The sequence below is a fragment of the Bacillus rossius genome, chromosome 1 (genome assembly GCF_032445375.1).
Source record: "Bacillus rossius redtenbacheri isolate Brsri chromosome 1, Brsri_v3, whole genome shotgun sequence".
Classification (NCBI taxonomy): Eukaryota; Metazoa; Arthropoda; class Insecta; order Phasmatodea; family Bacillidae; genus Bacillus; species Bacillus rossius.
Genome location: NC_086330.1, coordinates 41483699 through 41507840, shown reverse-complemented (window position 1 = coordinate 41507840; position 24142 = coordinate 41483699). Strand labels below are relative to the sequence as shown.

Here is a 24142-nt window from a genome sequence, read left to right as displayed (position 1 = left end):
GGGCAGATAAATCTTCAGCCCCCTTGACATCATCGTGTTTTATAAATTCAAGCTTATTTATCTTCAGTTTTCAAACAGAACCTTATGCAACTATATAAGTGTTTCCAAATACATAGGCTGCCAATCAACCTGCAACAGGTTGTGTGTTTCTCTTACACCAAGCGCGGGTACAGTTTTGCTTTAAATTGTAGGATTGTAGGATTTGACATGTAATTAATTAAAATAAAATCATTACTTCCCTTAATTTTTTTTTGTCCTTTTTTACGCACCTTGGAGTCTCCCGCCCCACAAAAACTGTATCTCTGGGTAAATGCCCGGTTGGCTACTTTCAGCCTGTCTTAATTCCTAAGATTGATGTTCCAGTCGTTTTATCATTGGCGCTGAAACTTTGACACTCAATGTAAGCAACAGGAGGGATGTGATGTTCACCAGGGTCATATGCCACAGGAGGGGTGTCTTGTTCACCAGGGTCACGTGCAACAGCAGGGGTGTCTTGTTCACCAGGGTCACATGCCACAGGAGGGGTGTCTTGTTCACCAGGATCACATGCCACAGGAGGGGTGTCTTGTTCACCAGGGTCACGTGCAACAGCAGGGGTGTCTTGTTCACCAGGGTCACATGCCACAGGAGGGGTGTCTTGTTCACCAGGGTCACATGCCACAGGAGGGGTGTCTTGTTCACCAGGGTCACGTGCAACAGCAGGGGTGTCTTGTTCACCAGGGTCACATGCCACAGGAGGGGTGTCTTGTTCACCAGGGTCACATGCCACAGGAGGGGTGTCTTGTTCACCAGGGTCACGTGCAACAGCAGGGGTGTCTTGTTCACCAGGGTCACATGCCACAGGAGGGGTGTCTTGTTCACCAGGGTCACATGCCACAGGAGGGGTGTCTTGTTCACCAGGGTCACGTGCAACAGCAGGGGTGTCTTGTTCACCAGGGTCACATGCCACAGGAGGGGTGTCTTGTTCACCAGGGTCACATGCCACAGGAGGGGTGTCTTGTTCACCAGGGTCACATGCAACAGGAGGGGTGTCTTGTTCACCAGGGTCACATGCAACAGGAGGGGTGTCTTGTTCACCAGGGTCACATGCAACAGGAGGTGTGTCTTGTTCACCAGGGTCACATGAAACAGGAGGGGTGTCCTGTTCACCAGGGTCACATGAAACAGGAGGGGTGTCCTGTTCACCAGGGTCACGTGCAACAGGAGATCACTCACAGTAGACGACGAGCTCCTGCTCGGGCGACACGGGGCCCCAACCCGCCTCGTTGCGGCCTTCGCACGAGTAGTTGCCGTGGAAGTCGCGCTCCACGTTCTCCAGCATGAGGCGGCTGGGGTCGACGTCGCAGAACATCTGGGCGGTGTCGTTGCCGCCGCCCTCGCACACGGGCAGTTCCTTGAGCAGCTCGCCCTCCAGGTACCAGCGCACGCCCGCCAGCAGGTCCGGGTTGCCCGACTCCACGCGGCACACCAGCGTGATGTTCACGCGGTCCAGCTCGCGCACGTGCGTCGACGGCTCCATCAGCAGCGCCACCGTCGGCTTGACTGCAACACCGCGAGCCGTCACACGTGCCAACTGCTGCCATGCTTTTATCTATATCGTTCAGGGGCGAAGCCAGGTGGGGGTTTTAGTGTTCAAACTCCCCCCCCCCCCTCCCTTAGCACCAAATCTTTAATTAATTTCTTATTCATCACTCAAACAAAATAATATAAAAATTAATAAAATTATTACCATTACAATATTTAAATTTAAGAACCGAAAACTGCTAAAATAGCACTATTTTACACCTTAAAATCAAAATTTTACCGGGGTCGGACCCCCGGACCCCCAGCTATAATATGGTGGAGGGGGGGGGGTGGCATGCTTCTTAACACCCCCCATACACAAATCCTGGCTCAGTGTGCTTCAGATAAACTGCGTACCAAAAACAGGTAAGCTTATTTCCATTTTAGTATATTGACAAATGAATGCGCGAAATTTTCCCTGTCTCTACTAGTTGGATGGTCATGCGCACAGACCTGGAATTTCCACGCACTCACCTGGAGTCAGGATGGAATTCTAGCTCGCGTGTTTTCTGTACCAATGTTCGAATTTTCCATTGTTTGGTTCATCTAAGGGAATATTTTTGTTCTTGTTCATCGGCACCACCTCATTCTCTCACTTCCCTCGTAGCTGTGCATCACTGGCTCACGGTCGCCGAGGGGCGTGTCCACAGGCAACTGAGGTTTGCGTGCTAACTTGCGAACAAATGAATGCGCGAAATTTCCGTGTCCTCTAGTCGCGCGTAACCACACTGCGATTCCAACTTTTTACTATCGAGCCAAAACTACTGATGCACTCTAAATTACTTTTTCACTTTTGATGAATATGTCCAAATTATTTATCAGTTACATTCCTTCCTCCCTATATATATGTGTGTGTATGGTTATATATATTTTTAACCTAACAGTTTTTTTATTAATTGGCAATCTGTAGCGACAGTTTTGGTTTTAAGTAGCTCAATTTGTGAGGATTTTTAGGCTTTATGGTAGTAGAATATACCAAAGAACATTTATTTCCCATTTTAAAATTCCCTGTTTTATTTAAACATATGAAATAAAACTTATATCCGTCTATATGTTTCTATCAGAAGTTATCTCTACGTCAGCGTTATAAACCCCATTATTATTAATAATCAACTAGTACGTAGCCCACTGTGATCTTGTAGACCACGTTCTGACCACAACTGCGCGACTGAAATTACATTACAAGCATATTACAGACTGTCTAAAAATACTTCGCTAACTGAATTCCCGGACTTATTCAGGACCCATTTACGTAATTAAATATTCCTTACAATGTTTATATCACATATTCATATTTTAGAAAATAATCTAATATAATACAAATGTTTATATTACTCAAATGAACATGCTTATTTTTCTGTTAGAAGTCTGAATGTTTTCAGAGATAAAAGGCACATTATTCAAAACGGACAGTCTCCAACTGTGCGACTCTAAACTGAAGTGAAGCGTCACACAAACCAACGGCAAGTTATCAAAAGGCTGCTCGATCCAACTCAAGAGAGTTGAACGTTCTCCAATACGACTGCCAGTTAGGAACCTTCCCAGTTCACTGTCTGGGACGGAGATACTACATCAGGATGGCCGTACCTCGATTTGAAACCAATGGCTTCAACAAATGCGAATCCAGTCTCACCACTGCACCGCCTTAACTCCACGAACGCACTCCAACAATCACACATCGACTAAACACATCGATTAAACTAAAAATCACCTATCAAGTATTGAAAGGGAATTAGCCAAGGCCATGACAGATTTTTAAATGTTTAGCCTCATCCCGGTGGTTACGAAGTGGAGACTGAAAATAAATATCTAATTGTAACAATGTGTAAAACCTCAGGTAGATGTAATTTATGACATGTAGTGAAAAAAAATTTTGAATTGTAATCACATGGAATGAACTAGGTATAAATATAAATATAACATTATTTAAAAGAGGTTTATTATTAGAGACCTGCAAAATTCGCGGTTTAGATGGCCTTTAGGATGGATTGCACATACCCCTGTACACTCGGGAAAATAACGCAAGTTCATTGGCTGCCGACTTGTAAGTCATCTCAACTGGTTTGTCTGTGATTCGATCCTTCTTTGGTTGAGGGTTTATAACTGGTTGAGATTCGTCCAGATGAACAGTAACAAGCCAATAGAAAAATTATCTAAGAGGTATATGTGTTTAGATTCTAGCCTATCACCGAATGAATCCGCGAATTTTGCAGGTCTCTATTTATTATGAATCTAAATATGTCAGTATTTGCTGTTCTGCAAAACGCATGCTTATATAAGTTTAAATTACAGTAGGCCTAGTTGAACATACGTTCGATCGATTCAACTCACAATTTGATTCACTGAGAGATGTTTTACAGCTAGGCGGTGCGGGACCGCGGGCTACTCACAGTAGATCGACACGTAGATGGCGTCGTTGGTCTCAGAGCGGTCGATCTCGTTCTCCAGCACGACGGTGTAGACGCCCTGGTCGTCGCGCGAGGCGTTCCTCACGGTGAGGTTCGGAACGCTGACGGTGCTGCCCTCGTAGCGGCCGGGCGTCGGCACCACCTCCGCTCCGTCGCGGTACCTGTCGGGACAGCGGGCGTCGCCCCGTCACCCCGTGGCCGAGGACTCCCTGGGGGTACCCGGGCCCCACTCACGTGTAACATCTTAGCTGTCGGTGCACCGCATTCGCTGATAATTAGCTAGAGCTGTGGCAAACCGCATGTATTCGGTACTGAGTAACGGGTGCGCCATCTAGTAGCTAACGAGTAACGAAACGTCACACACGAATGCATTTCGTTACTCGCATTTTTCGTATGTTTTACGCATGCGAGCAGGGGCGTAGCCAGGGGGGGGGGGGGTTAGGGGTTCAACCCCCCCCCCCCCTAGCACCAAATCTTTAATTAATTTCTTATTCATCACTCAAACAAATTTCATATTAAAATTAATAAAAAAATTACCATTACACTATTTAAATTTAAGAACCGAAAACTGCTAAAATAGCAGTATTTTACACCTTAAAATCCAAATTTTCCCGGGGGGTCCCCGCTTTAATAAAGGGGGGCCATGCTTCTTAACACCCCCCATACACAAATCCTGACTACGCCACTGCGATGCGAGCGCTTATTCGTTACAAAGAACGATGTTTGTTTATTAAGTAAAGTATAATTTTGGAAATTCGTCGTCCAAGTTTTTTTACTGTTTGTTAAAGGTATTGTGTGTGTAGACAAAGTTTGAGATTGGAACAGAAACAACGTAAGAAAGTATTTTTTTTTTTTTACAAATTATAAATATGTATGTTTTTGTTTTTTATTATCGCGTATTTTCACTTTTTTTCTTATCATAAAAGAGATATTATAATGAAGCCGCTCTAATGAGATTTAATTGTTTCTTGTTTAACAAAAGCTGTTAATTATCAAATATTTTTAATTGTTTATATTCGATTTATTATTATTTACGCGACGTCATACTGTACGCGCACGCAATACGACTCGATTCGTTGCTGTAACATAACATAGCATGTTATGCGGTATCAGAATTAACGAGTAATGTAACGATACGAAAGTAACGAGTACTAATTTTTATAGTAACGAATACATACGGGTACGCTTTTTTTCTTTACTTTTACACCTCTAATAATTACCAAAGAATGACATGGGGCACCTCGCCATCCAGCGTTGTGTTACCGATGCACCTGCCATGTTACAACGTCTCAAACCATTTGCGCTATATAAATAAAACGTAATTTATTCCATTTTCACTAAGAATATAGAAATTTCTCTAGATAATAATTTAGCAAAACCATCGTCGAAATTTAAATTCCAGGTTGGCTAAAGAAACACTTTTTTCAAGGATTTCATTTTTTTTTCTTCCAAATATTCTCTGGGAATTACTCAATACCGCTAAGGACTTCCCCCTCCACTCCAAGTTAGGCACCTCTTCAGACTATGCATAAAAAAAAAGTTAAACAAAGAACTCACCACACAACTAAATCAGACAAGTTCGACTCAGAATCGCGTGTTAATGATCATTGCGCACTGTTAGAGATTACAGTACAGAGAGTCCATAAAAGAACGTTCCAGTTTCAATGGTAAATTATAACAGTTTTATTTAGACTGTTTACAACAAATCATACATCAAATTGAAGGTAAACTAACATAGTTTTTTTTTTTTTTTTTTTTTTTTTTTTTTTTTTTTTTTTTTACAAATTATCAATATGAGAACCTTTAGTTATACGGCACACATCCAACCTAAAGTCAATTCTTCCCACACTTTGGTTAACACGTCTTAAATTCTGTGTCTCAATCTGGAAAATCATTAGGTAGCGGTGGGACGTAGACACGATCTTTTATAAAGCCCCAGAGGGGAAAAAAAATTCGTATGGCGTTATGTCAGGTGAACGTGGAGGCCAGCGAAAAAAGAGCTCTGTCGTCTCGACCATTACGACCAATCAAACGATCAGGGACAAAGTGATTCCAATGGGGAGGGGCTCCATCCTGTCGCTAAATAAAGTTTACAGATTCACTCTTAGCAAATTGCTGAACACAAAACGCTTTACGCTCGGGAGTAGGTGGTGCTGCAAGCGAGAAAACAACAAAGCAGTGCTCTTGCATGGGCTTATCTAAAACTATTTAAGTTACTTTTTAATTGTGACCTTGAACAAACACTCTAGAACGCTTACAGTTGATACTATTAAAATTTATAACTGGGACATTATTTTATGGACGTACTGTCCGAATAATTCAACTCAAATAAACGAAGACTCCTTCGTAGTTCCAGATAGCTGGATCTTCGTAGGAAAATTGCTGAATTCAGACTAGCGGGTTCTGTGTTTCGTTGTAAACGGGACAAGCATTCACAGGGTAGAAAAAAAAAGAACGTGTAGGCTTCTCACGTTCTAGAGGGTTTTGTAAATACTCTAGAATACTTGTCGAATGTATGTTAGCTCGGCTCCCGTAATCTTACTAAGATATATTGAATGTACGAAGATCAATGGGTCATTTGTAACCAGTCTTCGAGAATTGGAGGTAAACATTTGTAAAAGTTTTGTACCATTTGTACTGTACAGATAAATGAAAATAGTTGAATCGTAGATAATATATACATTTTTAATTAATAACTACTGCAAATTTAAATACAGTATGTACTATCGTATGTTTAATTCACTTCTTGCATAGAATACCTGTTACCAGCATGAGTTAAAATGTTAATTAGAAAGCCTAAAACGTAGCTAGACACCGGACACTTGTCGCTGCAAATCCTGTCCCAGTGATGGGCATACTATCAGTATTCGTAAAACCTAATACGAATGTATTCGCGAAAATTATTTTCCATGAATACGAATATATTCGTATTTACACCTGTTAATACGAATATATTCGTATTTGTAAGTGTGAATACGAGTAAAATTATATTCGTATTTTCGTGTGAATATTCGCATTTGAATATTAGAGCATACGAATACACGAATAAAATATTCATATTCGCGTTTTCGTTTCTGCGTATTCGTAAAGACAAATTCTATATTTAATAAACTAAAAACGATCGTTTCTGAGCTTATTGTTCCTGTGGCATGGTGCAGTGGCGTTGAAGCCGCAACACGCTTGATTCTGCAGTGTTTTCCAGTTGCGTTCAGCAGTATGGTGGTGTTAATGAATCATTCAAATGTGAACCCTCTGACCTCCCGGGAATAGGTTATCTTTGGCGAACTTTTATTTAAACCATTAATATATTATAAGTATTTTTTTCTTTAACACAGTTACTGACTGCAACCGGGATATAACAAAGAGCCAGGTTACGAGGAGGGGTTTGATTTATAAAGGATGCTGGGTAGCAAAAAGCTTACGTTGTAAGTTGTGCACACAATCATAGTAATTAATTAAACACAGCCAATAAAAAAAATACCATCTCATGAAGCGCGGGGAAAGACCCCGGATTGCTGGGTCGTAGGACGTGAACGAGCCGCCGCCGGCAGTGAGGTCTATCCGCGCGCGTCAGTTGCCGCGCGCAGGTGACGTCAGCTGAGTTACGGGGGTCTCGGGCGCGGCTAAGCGTACCTTTGTTGTGGCGTCGCTACCGCGCGGCGCGACGACTGACCCGCCATAAATCCGCGCGGGAGCGGCGAGGAGGGGGGGGGGGGGGGGGAGATTTTCTGGGGGGTTTTCGGGAATGCAGGGGGCCCCCCCGGATAATAGCAGGCGGCACACAATGCCGCTCCCTAACCGCGGTCATTTGTCAACCATCGGCCATTCACTGCGCGGATCCCCCCGCCCCCTTTCCCCTTTTTATTCCCGCTGCTCGAATGATAACGGCTAATGCTATTTATGGCCAGGGGCCGCGAATCTACAATTTATTTATCACTGTCAGCATCGCTAGGGGAGAAGGGATCGGCGCAATAATATCCTGTATCGAATCGAAGAATAAATTGGTAACAATTTTTTTTTGCAACCTACCCCCTCTCCCCTTTTCCTGCCCGAGCACAATTAATTCAGAGGCCTCATTGTTCTCGGTTCGTATTGGCCACGCGCACCTGGTCGCGTGGCCTGCCACGCTGATGCCTCAGTTCGCTTAGCGCCGGTCGAGTGATCCCCGCTAATTGCTTCCAAACAAACCGCTCTGTTTGCTCAAGAACGATGGACGGGGGGAAAAGTTTTTTAAAAGTTTCCAATACGCTATCCGACTGCATCGTGGTCACACGCGGACATGTCGAAACTTGTCCGCATCAAGTCCGTTACTGCGTGTTAGTAACGAGGATGGTGGTTGCGTCGTTAATCGTACAAAAATTTTCGTTCCCCGCACACTTTTTTTCCCCCGCAGACGTGACGGTTTGTATCCCATGAATAATCACAGTCTGTATTTGACAGAGTTTGTTCAGTAAAGAGAGAAAAAAAATACAGTTCCCTGCTACGCATTATTTTTTTTTAAATTGATAAGTTAAATTTAAACTGTTCCGTTAAGAAAAATCTTAAAAAAATATATAAATAGTCTGACGATATCTACCACTCGTATCAATCCTATTCAATATGATGAGTAAGGTTTATTAACGAATAGCATCTAAGATAAGTTTTACGCCTGAGAAAAATTATTTAATTGCATCTTCGCGTTCTTCGAATTGAACCGTGGGAAAAAATTATCCTGTGTACAGCCTAATAAATGTTACTTAAAAAGTGAATAACTGTTACATTACGCCATTTTTAAACAGTTATTTATTTGGTTCAAAGTGTCATTTGTAAAATATGTAATACTATTAATTTTGTATTAAATGTTAATTTGAATTGAAGATTTAATTGTTTAGTTCGTTGTAAATTGTAGGTAAATAGTTATTTTTTAATATTTAAGCTAATGGTTAGTATGCTGACTAAAATAAATGTTTCGTGCCGATATAAGAATTACATTATCAGGTAGGAGTGATAAAAACATTACGTAATTGTTAAGTATAACAATATTAAATTCCGTTCAGCGAAATAATACTTAAAAAGGCGAAAGAAGTTTTTTTCTTGGTTGTGGAAATATATTTAGCTTAACATCTATATCTGAGACCTGTGTTACCGGACAAAATTAGGTATGCTATATTTAAATACCGTGGGCGGCATAGTTACAACGCACACTCATTATGTCTTTTGACCTGTCATAGTTACCTGATGCACATATTTTCTTCAGAAAAGTTATGATGATTATACAATTTGAATTTAAACACAAATTGTGAACTGCTCCAGCTAAATAAGAATCTAAGTGCATATAAGCTGAAACTGCTCAAACGTATCAGTGATATTCTACTGATTATTTCAGCTACAGTGAACTGAATTTCTTGTGAATTCAACTGTTTTTTTCTGAGAACTTCATCTTCGACCATTGATTCACAATAAAGTCCACTGATCTGTCAGTCAGCGGAAGCTGTTTAACTGAAGTAAAAGTTAAAAAAAAAAAAAAATTTGATTTTATTTTTTTGAAATTTATTGATTTCATTAAGAATGTGAAAATCACGCAAGTATAACCTATGTTGGAGTTAGGCATTAACTACGAATGCACTTAAACATTTTTTTTTTAGTTTAAAGTTCATTTGCAAGTGAAAGTTCCGTGCATCACACTAACAAGATTATTACTTGCCATTTGCAGGAAAAATATAGTCTATGTGATAGCTTAACGATTATCATTGATTACAGACCTTACAAAATGATTCTGCTGAGAAATAAACTACTTTGATTTAAATTTATGGAGACTGGTTTGGAGTCCCAACCAAAGTCAGTGTGCTAGAATCACGATTAGCACAAAGCTATCTCCGCAGGGATTAATCTTCCATGAAAGCAACAAAGAAACTTATTGGGAAATCGATGCTTTCAACGATGAAATTAAAATATTATAAACTCGAGAAGATTTTTCGTAATTTTGCTGACGATAAAAGAAAACATTAATGGTAAACACAAAATCTTTTGTTGTATGGGGTATGTTCCATTTCAGGTGATAATTTCATATTTACTGTTTAACACCGTTAAACTTGCAGACTTTTTTAGTCGCTGAACTTTAAATATACAGCACATACTTTTTGTATAACTAATAATTTTTATTTTTAATAATTTGTATAATTTGTATATATTTTGTACAGTTGTTAAATTTTTAACATTTTTGTGCGTTATTGATAAGGAGAACCAAATTGAAAAAAAAAAAAAAAACCCTGAAAATTATTGGTTTTAAAGGCATGCAGGTGGCTACTATTTTACAAAAAAAAAAATATAATTTAATTTTATGTGGCCTTTTAAAATCTTAAAAATTCTGAAGATTTTAAAAGATTAGATAAAATTATATTTTTTTAAATTAAATTAAAACATATAGGCCTAACATAGTTGCCAGTAAAATTGACTTCAAATCTAAACTGTTCATGTTTTATATTCCATTTCAATATTCTTATCCATACTATAAAAAAACGTTACAAACGCAACTTTGCCAACTCATTAGGTGTAAAAATTAAGCGATATATATATATATATATATTTTTTTTTTTCATTTTGTGAAAGTTCAGCCACTCGAAGAGTCGGCGAGTTCAACCACGTGGAATGTAAATATAAAATAACGACCTGGAACGGGACATAAAGTCTTAAGTTTGATTGTGCAAGCAAAACATTTTTTTTGTCTTAATATATTTAAAAAATCTTGACACTACAAAATAGCAATGGTTTTGTGATAACCATCATAAAAAAATTGGCAGGGTTGGTTTGTGGCGACAGCCATTTTTTTCTTAAAAGTGCAGTTCGAAGGTAGCCTATCGCTCAAATTGTTCACACTGGTAGATCGCGCCTATGTGGATGACACGCCGGATCGAAAACAGCTGACGGGCCACTCTTGTCAATTGTCACACGACGCGATTAAAAAAAAAAAATAGAATCCACCCACGGCAGGAAGGGCGGATCGAATGGTAGGCGCTCCGTTGAAACGTGGTAATAAAAAGGGAGGTATGTTTATAAAGGCCCTGCCGAGTCAAGGGTGTATTTGCGTTAGTTCTAGCGCCGTGGACTGGCGCGCAGTCTTTTCGTCGTGCAAAGGGCACGAATTAAGATAAATGTGTAATGCAAGTCTCTTGAGTGATTTCAACAATCTGAACTGGATGTTTCATGAATTTTTTATTTTTTTTTGAAAACATGCGTTTCAGCCATTTTAAATCTTCTCGACAATACAATTTCGAAATGACACACGGGAACAGAACTACTCATTCACCTTCAGCATACTATATATTTTTTTTTGTAAACAGCTTTGCACGCCGTAGGTTTGCCCGTGTAGGCGGGGGTCTTAAGAGAATCACCGTTTCGTCGAAGATGGTGTTGCGTTTCCCCCCACACGGCTCGATCTTTCTCCTCGCTATATGGCTGCAGGAGGAACATTGGAGCGTTCACAGCTAACGAGCGGGAAGCCAAGGGATGTTCACATAAAAATATATATATATATATATATATTTTGGAGTTCGTGCGATGAGGTGCATACTCGTACGCTGCGGGAGTGTTGCAGACGTTCCGTCTCCGGCGTTACTTATTCCTGTGTTCTTTAAATGATTCATTCAATGGGGAATTTTGAATAATTAACATTTTTTTTACGTACGTAATTGCAGTTTTGCACGGTTTGCCGTGAAAATTTTTTTTTTGACGTGATAACGTCTAATAAATCGATGGACGCCGGCTGCACGCACGAAAAAGGATTACTCATTGTCCCGTTACGCACATTGTCCCGTTACGCTCATTGTACGCTTGCGCCGCATCTATCTCTCTTCCACTCGATTGGAACAACCATCGATTTGACTTTTTTGAGGCGCATTAAACTTTAAACACTCCCATTCGTTTCCTACTTTTCCTATCATCGTCCTATCCTTAACAGAATAACACAGTTTGGAAGAAGTTAAATAGCAAACATGTATAAAAGTTATAGTTAAAATAATCTATTCGTTAAAGTAATAAACATATTTGAATTAATGAGTGCAAATAAAAGTAAATTTATCAATTAAATTGTAGATTTCATTTCATTCCTTCTTTGTATCCATACAAAATAGTGGTAATTCAATAAAAATGATTCAATTTTATAAAAGTATGCAATCATTTCATCAATGTTTTGTTGTGACGTTGTCACGTTAAACTATCGTTCTGTAAACCGACTTTACAGACAACCAATTTTTTTTTTCTTTCGGGAATGCAAAATATCAAATAAAAATGAGAATAAGCCTTAACTGACTGATGTCAAACAGATGGACCCAACGATGAGACTTAGCAGGTACTTACAGGAATGGACAACACAATGACCACAGCACAGATGAAAACATTCAAACTTTAAATATCAGACAGAACTAGAATTCTTATTTTGATTTAGGCTTGATTTTTTTTGTAAATATATGTGTTTATTTTAATCCTTATTTTGCATTCTTTAACTATTTTTTTCTATGACAAACAGTGTAAAACTGCAATGACGTACCTATATAAAAAAATGTATTTAATTATTCATGTGTGTAGTCTTTCCATGATCCTGGATATTCCGAAGAAGGAACAGACTGCACAGCAAATAATACTTTTGTTTTTACAGTTCCAGGGGGTCCAGCATCAAAGATTACTGGGAATAACTGGAATTTCAGGTGATTTTGAATGCATGGAGGAATCATCAAACAGCGAGGGAAAATGTATGTTAGGTCAGGAAATTTAAATGAAATAGTAAGACAAAGGTTCATCCTGTATTGATTCATTAACTACTACATGCTTATTTAACATGGGTTCAGTTTTTGTTATGTTGCAGTTTGGTGTGCCAGTTATTTTCGAGAGAGTTTTATTATTTTTATTTTTTTTATTTGGCTCGGGATATTGAATTACATCTGCGATGGAGCCTAGTGTGATGCAAGAAAATATGTTTTGTGCATGATTTACAGGATTTTTGTCACTATGTTAAAGGTTTTGTCGCGAAATTAAAAAACTTTGTGGCCATAGCAATTTTAAGAATTAGCGCAATAATTTAAAAAAGTCTGTTTTCAATGGAAATATTAAATTATTTTATCAGCCAAATATTGTAAATAGACGCAAGGAAAGCCAGGAATCCTCAATGTAGATTTTTCCGGACAGTCTGGATTGAAGTGATTGATATTCGGATGAGTGACATTCATCGAAGATTTGTTTTGTGAGCAGGAGCGTATTATTTTCGGGAAGGAGGGGTGGGGATCTTTTCCTACTATTTGCTTTCAAGTTCTTCCCTTTTGTTGGTGGAATGATGGACTTTTTTTAGGAATTGGGGAGGGTGAAGCATATACCCTCATTTCACCCCCTCCCATGTGTTCGGTCTTGGTTGTGAGATAGCTACCGCAGTCATAGTTCTTTCCTTTTGTTGTTGGAATGATGGATTTTTTTTTGGGAATTGGGGAGGGTGAAGCATATACCCTCATTTCACCCCCTCCCATGTGTTCGGTCTTGGTTGTGAGATAGCTACCGCAGTCATAGTTCTTTCCTTTTGTTGTTGGAATGATGGATTTTTTTTGGGAATTGGGGAGGGGGAAGCATTTACCCTCATTTCACCCCCTCCCATGTGTTTGGTCTTGGTTGTGAGATAGCTACCGCAGTCATAGTTCTTTCCTTTTGTTGTTGGAATGATGGATTTTTTTTGGGAATTGGGGAGGGGGAAGCATTTACCCTCATTTCACCCCCTCCCATGTGTTTGGTCTTGGTTGTGAGATAGCTACCGTAGTCATAGATTTGTTAATTAATTTTTGCTATGATTTCAAGTTAAGTTATTCGTCTGACTTGGGCACCAGCGTGTAGCCACCGCACCACGAGACAATGGCTCATTAGGTCACGTGAGTGACTGCAATAACCATAGTAAGAGCCAAGATAGTCCACGAGCACCACAACTATAGGTCCTGCCCCACCTATAACAGCATTTATGAAATACCGAAGCTGTAAGGAAGAAAATGACTTAATATTAAAAAAAAAAATTGTCAAAGATGGCGAAACGTATTCCACCTTGGGGCTCGGTTTCACACGCTAGATTGTTTATACCATTTTACTGTCATCACTATTAATTAAAGGAGTTTCGTGTAATTTTTATTCCGATATCTAGCTTGCAACTTTTGTGTTACAAATTTTCTTATCTGATATTTGCGAAACGTTTTGTTTGAGTTTTAAAGTTTCCACACGTTATCATAACCACAAACACCTACTTAACAGTTTACCGCCATTAGAACATATTTGGTCAATATTTCTGGTAAGAAAATTTGTGATTGATCGTGAAATGCAAGAGAGCTGTCGCAATAAATTTACAAGAAAAGTCCTCGTGAAAAATTAATAAGTGAGAGAATTAAAAAAAAAATCAACTCGAACTCAGGGGCTTATTTGAGCTATTTAGACGGGGTGGTAAGTGCGATGCTCGCTGGTGCTTCTATCGCGGAATCGCCTCTGAGCGCAAGACTGTGGAATGGCGCGCATAGGGCAACTATGACATCCGAGTGGTAACCATGACATTATATGAAGGCGAAACGAAGATAAAGGTGTAATGCAAGTCCCTGGAGTGCTTTCAAGAATCAGCACCGAGTGTTTCACACCCAAAAATTAATCTAAAAAAAAAAACACTATTCTAAAAATACCTTCAGTTTAAGAAAGAAATACAGAAACAGAACTCTGATATCTTGAGCAGTTTTCAAATAGCGATTTATTTTCCTGAAGCGTCTCGCAACTGTGGGTAGGCGGAGCACCTTAATGGCTGTTTGCTGTGCGAAACGCTTCGAAAGAGAAATCGGGAAACGTTGGTTCGGGATAGGCTACAGTTGGCCGCGAGGCCGGCGCGCACGCGAGCTCGCATCGTGAAGTGAAGCGCAGCCGTGTGTTAAATCCCCGCACCGGGGCCGGCCGCAGCGGAGACATATTCCCGCGGGGCGGTGTTATCTGGAGCCCTTCCCCCTCCCCCTCCCACTCCTTCCTCCACAGCAGTGCAACACAAACCTGCGCGCAAGAGCGGAGGCGAAAAGAAACCGCTGATGTGTGCTGGGCACGGGCGGGCGGCCCCAGACGGCGCATAGTAGGGTGGGAATGAAGGAGGGAGGGGATGGTTTTGGTCAGGGGAAGGGGAAGAGAAGCAAAACCCCTCGGCCAGCACCCAGACAAAGCGCGGCTATTTCCACTCCCTTATCGCTCGGCCGCCCTTGATTGAGGCGATTTGCTTACTGCGGGGGCGCGCAGTAAACCGCCCGTGAAATACACGTGCGTGTGTGCCCTTCCCCTCCTTAAAACAACCCCCCTCACACCCTCCTTATCAACGCCGGGATAGGGACTCCCACCGAGCTTTCGAAACAACAGTGTTCCACGGCAGACACCGAGGTACGAAGCATTCTAGGGGGGAGGAATAGCTGAAAAAACGCCATCTTTGTATCAATATATTTTACCGCAAAATTATTTCTTATACAGCACATAACTTTCTGGAATGCCTGAAGTTAACAATGTATCCTTGCTACAAATAAATAGTTACACCACAGTTAAAAGTATTCACCATCAATTTACGAAAAAAACTCTGGTTACAAATTATCCAGGTGTCTTCGTAAATGGGCAGCTATCATTATAAATTACGGACACGGACACTGAGTTCGCTTATTTTGAAGAGGAATCCAAAAGAATATTCCTGATATAGCAACAAGCCATCTTCTTTGGAAGCGCGTGTGTTTACTTTTGTTTAAAACGAAATATATAAATACGCAATTCAAAACGCGGCATAGTTTCTAGGAAGGCTAATTTATTTGAAACTACGAACTCTACGTTTATGTTAGTTCTAATATTCTTCGTGGGAAGGTCCGTAATTTACTGTAATTTCTAATAGTAAAATTTGTGATAATACTGCTGGTTGGCTATATTTTATAGCCTCAGAAAATCGGTTTATGTATATTTTCTGCATTAACGAAGGAAAATTTTCAACATAAGATGATAACAACTTTGTTGGTCAAAAAAACGTCGAAATCAAGATGACGCCTATCTGTTCCTGTCTCACAAACTTAACAGATTTTGGTAGCATTTGATCTCATTATTTACTAATTGAAAAACTTACACATGTTAGCAATAGTAGACAAGTGATCTTTTTAAGAAAACTGAAATGAAGCTTCCGGTTTTTAAGAAGACTACGCTAGTAAAAATGAATCATGATGTGATGTTTTTGTTGCCGAAGCTCCTAATAATAGTGCTTGGTGCGTATTTCATGGAGGCAAAAATGTCATGAATATCTATTTATTGAATATGCGTCTTAAAAATACTAATAGTATTTGGCTTTTATCATAACATAAAATCCTCCAAAGCAAAAACCAGTTAAGACGCTCGAAAAAATTTGGATATGTTCACGGACCACTGGATCCACACTCTTGACCAATTCTACGAATATGGCAGGTGACCGAATTTTCTATTTTATTTGCGCTTATTATAATTGGTTACCACATTTTTATTGGTTAGCTTATTGTAATTGGACACAATATTTATTTATATACATTTATTTACACATATTAAGTTTACACAATTCTTCAGCGAATTGCCCTATTAAAGCTAAAAGCACAAAATAATGTATAATCTGTTCTTACCTATTGGTGTGTACAGTTCAGCAAGGTAATGCAAACTCAAAATATGTATATATATTTTTACATTCTTGTAAAAACAATTACAACTCGCTAAAGGCAAAAACGTCATTTAAGACTAGACATATTTATTTAAATATTTCATAGGTTTCATGAGAAAATTATCTTTTTAAAAGAGATGTGAAACAACCACTTTTGTTTTCAAAAATAATTATTTCAAATATTTTTTTTTCGCTACCAGAATATTTATGGTCTGTCAGGGAGAAGAGTGTGTCCGGTACTACCTATTGTAGCCGTTACCATGGTGCGACTTCCGGGAAACGTTTATATAGTTTTTCGTTTAATGGTTCATTAACTCCAAAACCATCGTCGACTCAAAATTTTATATATATGTTTATATATGTGTATAAAGCCTATATATCACATTATTAGGAACACAATAACTGCCATAATTTTTCACAAATCACTTCCAAACTGATACATAAAATATAATCATAGAAAATCTTGGTCAAGTTCTTTAATGGGCAATATCCAACCAAAGGGGTAGAAATAAGGAATGTTTTTTTGAAAAAAAATAAGCGTTATAACTCCCAAAAAAGTGATAAATATCACATCCGTTTGAAAGTATTAAAACTCGTAGATGTAATACGATTTTTTTATCTTAATACATTTTTGATACGACCAACCATAACTGCAATGGGTGGAAACAACAAGGGTTGGAGGACAAAAAAATTATAACTCCCTTAGAAAGCACACTATTGAATACGTTCAAATTATTTTTAAATGGTATAATTTTTTATTTAAAATATTTTTCTAAAACAAATTTTGATAAAACAAAGAATTGTAGAAATGAAATGAAATTTAAAAAAACAGGGGTATGATTAAAAATAAATGCATAAATTCCATACCATGTACACTATTAAATCCATTCTAGTTTATTGTAAAACCATGAATTATTGTCCAAAACATTTGTCTGAAACAATTTCTGATACAACCAAAGACTGTAAAGGGTTGATAAAAAGGGAATAAAATACGAAAATAAATTCTTAACTCCCTTAGACTTCCTGTAAAAGGTCGATATTTATTAACAGGGTCTTAAAATTTTGTCCTCAGTTATTATGTTTCTCATTATCTTTCGGGACGCATAGGCATACTAATTCTCAGTTTATCTGAACTTGGTATGCCTACAAATCTTAGTAAATACATAATAAAATCAGTACAAATTGTTTGTAAATTTTATAGTTTTTATCCAAAACATTTTTCTGAAACAATTTTTGATATTACAAACATATATTGCAAGGGGTTAAAAAATCCTGGGTTTAGAATAAGAAAATAAATAAAAGTTCACTGTCATGTACGCTATCGAACTCATTCTTATTTTTGTTTAGCTTTCTAAATATTGTCTAAAACATTTTTTCAAAAAAACATTTTACCTAAACAACCATTTGCTGCATGGGGTGGAAATAATAAAGTTTGAAAGTATTCTATCAAATCCGTTATAACTTATTGTATGAATCCTAAACTTTATCTAAAACTTTGGCCGAAGTAATTTTTGATGAAACGAATTATTACCATAAAAACAAGGGTTGAAAATTTAAAAATTTCAAATGTTCTTATTATCAAATCCGTTTGAATTTATTTTAAACCATCTTATTACTTTAGAATTTGGTGCAAAGCAAATTTTATACCACCACATTATTAGTGCAAGGGATGAAAAATTGTTTTTAAAGTTCAACAATTTTAATAATTACCTTATTTGGCATACTATGTAATTCGTTGTAATCTATTCAATGCGGGATGGATTGAGTTAAAAACATTCATAATAATTTCACTGAATGAAAAATGAAGAAAAATTTTAATAGATCATTTTGTAATAGTTGAGAACATAAATATGTTATGTGAATTAAGTTCTTCAAATGTTCCAGAATTTTATAGAAGTTTGCAAAATATTTCCATAACAAATTGGTATTTCGAAATCTACCTAAGCCTGTAGGCTGTACCGTTAGGGATTTTTTAATGTCCTTTAGTGATTGTAAAATTTAAACTTATTCAAATAAAACCCAATGACATGTGGTAAAAACTGTTTACTGTTGTATATACTAAGACAACATATCAGAGCCTTCCTGTTAGTAAACGTTATCGTTATCCATTTTAAGCCATTTTGTGACTTACACTATTTTTCCACACCAGCCTAGATAATTCTATATATTTTTGTTTATTCATTGATTAAGCTGTTTTATAATATAATTAATTTTTTCCTTTAATTTATGTCACATATTTGGCTTACTGGGTCCCACCTTTCTCTCTCACTCTCTCTTCTTTCACCAAACTAGTAGTGTTTTCCATGAAACGGAAATATTGTGATATTTGTTTTATCTAGTTTATTATATGCGAAATTTTAGGCTGTATAATATTAAAGTTTACAAAAAAATATATTTATCCTTCAATTTTAAAAAGTGGCCGTTTTTGCACTTACAACTAGGAAATGTATAAACATGGGAAGATAAATGAAAGAAGTCTAGCGTGTTTTTATCAGATGTTATCCTTGTCTGCTTTTATAGAGCCCAGTATTTTAACAATTAGTACGCAACCCACTTTAACATTGTAAACCATTTTACAAACTTAAATAAATCCTTTAATTTTCTGTGATGATCAATTATTGGGAAATATAATATGCAAAAAAAATTCTAACAAAGAGCAAGATAGAAGAAGTTCAAATGAAAAAAAACTTTAGAAATAATTTTACAAAAGGGCTAATCAAAGTTTGCATGGGTAGATTCAGCCATGAATTTCAAACAAGTAGAGGGAGAATTTATATATATGAATACACACAAGCTCTGATATATTGCTCTCTGCCTCCTGTTTTAAAAAGGGTGATCAGAGTGGGTGGTAGGTCCCTTAAACTCTCAAACTCCCAAGCCCACGCATGAACGCACTTTCTACCACAGTGATTAAATATGCTATTTATCATTTTCGGTAAAAAGCAGGTAATCTTTTTTCCAGGGATTATATATCACTTCTCAATTTATTAAAGCATTGTTACTAGTGACTAAGTGCCGAAGTTGTAATAAAGAAAAAAAATTAATACCCCACTCATTTCACTTTATGTGAGGAAAAAAAAAATCATCTTTAAATAATACTTAAGTGGAAAGTCTTCTAATGCACGTAACTAATCAAACTTTTTTCTGACATTAACTATTCATTTGAAAATGTTTCCTGCTAAATGGTTTTATGGTAGATAATATTTAGCAATGACCTGCAGATCTGTTGACTAGTGATGAAATACTGCAGTCAATATCGAACTACTTAATGGAAAACATAAAACAAGGTGAGTTTTCAAAATCTATTTTCTTTCTTTAAAATATATATAGTACATCAATGTACAGTATCTCAAAATCGCATGAAATTGTTTTGAACACTTTTAGCAGAACCATCTGCTTCCTGCCTTTGACGTTGTTCTTCCGTCATTACGACGGCCACAGGCCTAACGACATGCATTGTTCGCTGGGAAAAACTTGAACACAGTAACTCTGTTGCTTCTTTGATTTATGTCGACTAGCTTTTTTTTTTGAAAAATATTAGTATTAAAATAAACGTTAAAATATTTATGGCACAAGAGTTAAATAAGTTTAACGACTAGCTCTAATTTGAAAACTTCCATAGATGCATTCAAAAAAAATTATTCACGCAGTCAAATAGGCAGAAAACCAAGATCGAGTAGTTCGTAAATCAGCGGAGCACTTATTTATATTTGAACAAAAATAAATGCTGTCTAAGAGTAAAATTTTTTCGTCTATAGTTTTGTGTGTTAAATCAAACGTAAACTATAGAATCTACGCATTTGACTGTAACATCACGGCCGTCATAAAACTGTATATGACTATGTCAGTGGGTGAGCGCGGAATTAAAAAAAAACACATTTAGGCTTTAGTGTTTTAATCATGTCATGATTTCGGCAACATGAATATGGCACTGTTACAGTCAGCTTCGGGATTACTATTGATTATGATAGTGAACGTTAGAACGGGAAACACAAGTCTACCACTTGACTTTGCTTAGTTTAAGACCCTTCCTTCGAGTTAGTGCAGTATTGCCACAAGCGGAGACGAGGCGCCATCTGTGTGTTATGTTACTGAGACTAGCTGTATCATCACCTACCACGCATGCACTTAGAGCTGTCTGACGTACACGGATTCTCTCGTAACATGAACCTCTGCTTTCATGCATGTGGCTGTGGCGTTGAGAGGCAACAATCTAATGCGCTTTCCCTCCAAGCATTGTGACGATGGTTTCCTGCGAATCCATTAGATCTCACTCTTGATTCAGGGCACGCAAGAGCTAACTAATCAAGAGTTTGGTTCACTGGTTAGGACGCATATTTGGTGGCGTCAGTCGTCCCGAATTTGCATGGCCCTTGCAAAGGATACCACGAAACGCGCGCCCTTTTGTAATAGGTTCATCCGTGAACGTTGACTTTTTATACAATTAAACAACTTACTATTTACACATAGTTGGCTAATCTGGTCCTACATGAACCCGTGTTTTATTAGTTTACTAGTATAGTTGAAAGCCTAAACGCTTGCTAAAGAACATGTTATAAAAAATATATTTTTTATTGTGAACAGAGTGCGACTTATGATTCGCCTGTGAGATGGTATTCTAGCAACCCGCTGTACCGCGAGAAGTTGTGGGAACACCAACACACAGGCGAACGGAAAGTCGCGCTGGGTAATTCATGAACTTTAAGTTCGTGTTACAGCCGTCACACCTCTGCATGCACACACACACTGCTGGGAAGCAACGCCCGTGGAAACCTCGACACGCAGCGGATTCCAACCCATTTGCTATGCGGTGGTTCCCCCTGCCAGGCCTGTGGGCAAGGAGGGTGTGTTGCGGTTTAAACTACTGGCACTCGAAAAGGGGGGAGGGGGAAGCTGGCTGGGCGTGCGAGTGCTTAGGGCGACAATGGCTCGCGCATCACACGCCTCTTCGCCTCTACGCGCCAGGCACCTAACTGGCGTGCAGTCTTCGCTTCGGTAACGTGCTTCAATGGGACTGGGCGGTGACTCTATAAATGTATGGTGGGATATTCAAGATAAAGCACCCCCCCCCCCCTCCTTTTGAACTTTCCCATACTATTAAAAATAATGTGTGTAGAATTTTTAATTGATTTAAATGTCCGTAAAAACATCCGTTTTAGTTATTTCACTCTACTGAGAATACACGTTATGGACGAAACCATGGAATGAAACTTGTATAGACACGTGCAATGGCTCTTAAATGCTATTCTTAATAAACGTTGGGTGGTTTGTAAATGGTGCCTTAAAGCCCGGAGCTCTGCACGACGTTTGGCTCCCTTAATGGTTACAGTTAGTCATAGCCGCATTGCCAAACTCTTACCCTAATATCAGTTTCCTGAAAACTATACTTCGAAGAGCTTTATTCGTAAGCGTTATACAGCCGTTCAACACGTACGATGAACATTAAGCATGTTGCCTTTAGTATAGTACATATCCGGCGGCAAAATTAGCGAAACAATACAAGCTATAACAATACTTTATTGCAAATAATTACTTTCTTCTGGTGGTTAAATAATAATAGTGTGAAATAATGTAAAAATTTGGTTGTCTGTAAAGACGGTTTACGGACGATAGTTTAACGTGACAACGTCATAACAAAACACTGATGAAATGATTGATCCAGAAGAAAAGGAAATATCATATTCGGCCTGAGACTGAGCCGTAATAGGTTTTTGCAACCAAACCATTTAGGCATTAAAAATATAATATTTATGAAGAAGAAATTTTTTTTTAAAATCTTTCTATCTTTTGTATGATAAAATCTACCTCTGCATACTTTTATGAATAAAATTGAATCAATTTTATTGAATTATCATTATTTTGTAAGGAAACAAAGGAGTGAAATGAAATGTACAATTTAATTAATAAATTTACTTTTATTTGCATTCATTAATTCAAATATATTTATTACTTTTGAAATGTTGCGTGCACCGTATTTATTTTTACAAGTATAAAAAAAACTCGCAGCTGCCGGGATTCGTACCGACAACCTTTGGATTGGAAGTTAGCGATGCTAACCGACGGACACGAGGCCATACTTACACAAAAATAGTTTCAGATGTTATATACATATTTATAAAAATTTTGTTCACGGTAGGGGAATTATATTATTTCGTTTTTATAACACGATTTTATAACAAATACGCATCCCAAATCCACCAAACTTATTTATAATGTGTTACAATATTTTTTAAAACATTGTGCAAAAGATCCCGGGTGTGATTTGAATTTTTATGTGTATTTGTAAAACACCATTGTTGGTTCAAAACGTATTTGAATATTCAACATTACTTTTAAATAACCGTACCGATTGTGCTGAAAATCGGTGGACAATCGTTAAAATACATAATATTAATAATTCAAACGACGAAAATATGATTGAAAAGTCAAGTCGATGGTTGTTCCAATCGAGTGGAAGAGAGATGCCACGCATGCGTACAATGAGCAAACAGGACACATCCGTAGTGGGACATCCGTAGTGGGACACTTTTTCGTGCGTGCAGCCGGCGTTCATCGATTTATTATACGTTGTCACGTCAAAAAAACTATGGAAAAATTGTTTATTCCTTGCCATATACAAAAATTTGGTAAATATTACAAATTTGAAATCATAGAAAAATATCTCTTAGAGGAGAGGAAATGATGTTACTTCATGAATTTCACGACTTTTAATCGTCATCCACAAAAGAAAAATGGTTACGAGCGAGTATTTCGGAAAACAAAAGGTACTAAGAATAAATTTATAAAATTTGTATCTTCTAATAATAATAATAATAAAATTTCTTTAAAGACTCGGGGTTACGACAATAATGAAAAAGTACAATGTAATTACTGTAAAAAAAAAGAAGAAAAAAAAACTTAGTAGATTGGAAGCGCGGACTCAAAAAGCGCTTCAGAGAAAACGTGTTCAAACTGCTCAAACGAAACTTCTGATGCGGGAACGGTTGTCGGTGGCCGTGAGCGCTGAGTCGCCACGCTGATGTGGAGTTAAGGATCGATAATTCGTTGCCAACCCCTAGCGTGACACGCTACTTTACAAGCACCGGGTCCAAGTACTCTATTACCTCAGATACCCATAACCTCCTTCCCTGTTACATGAGGAATGAGTTCATTATTTAAAGATACTATATTTCATTATCATAACTCTAATTGGAAAATCTTAAGAGCACCAAAGTCGTCATGTAATTCGTCTCAAATCTGACGGATTTCATAACTCACATAACAACTGACCTTTGCAAAGCATCACGTGTTGTTGGTTCACGGACACCGACATCCACATGAAGATGTTTCCAAACACTGTCGACTTAACAACAGGGGCAGAAGGATTCGCAGGACAGTGATACGACTTCTGGAGAACCGTCGAATTCGAGACTAATCACGTGACACAAAATCAGGGGCACAAATCTGTATGATTCTCAAGGGTGGGCCCGCGCGGCCCAAGAGTTATAGACGCGCGGGT

The 24142-nt window shown here is 38.1% G+C and overlaps 1 protein-coding gene across 1 annotated transcript in view; it reads right to left on the bottom strand.

Annotated features, from left to right (window-relative positions):
* Positions 1 to 24142, bottom strand: part of LOC134546245 (hemicentin-1) — a 505078-nt gene that overhangs the window by 108180 nt on the left and 372756 nt on the right. The window contains exons 7-8 of the mRNA XM_063388969.1: positions 3954 to 4132; positions 1216 to 1542 (exon numbers count right to left, since the gene is read on the bottom strand). Of these exons, the coding sequence (XP_063245039.1) occupies positions 1216 to 1542; positions 3954 to 4132 (506 nt within the window). The remainder of the gene's footprint in view (positions 1 to 1215; positions 1543 to 3953; positions 4133 to 24142) is intronic.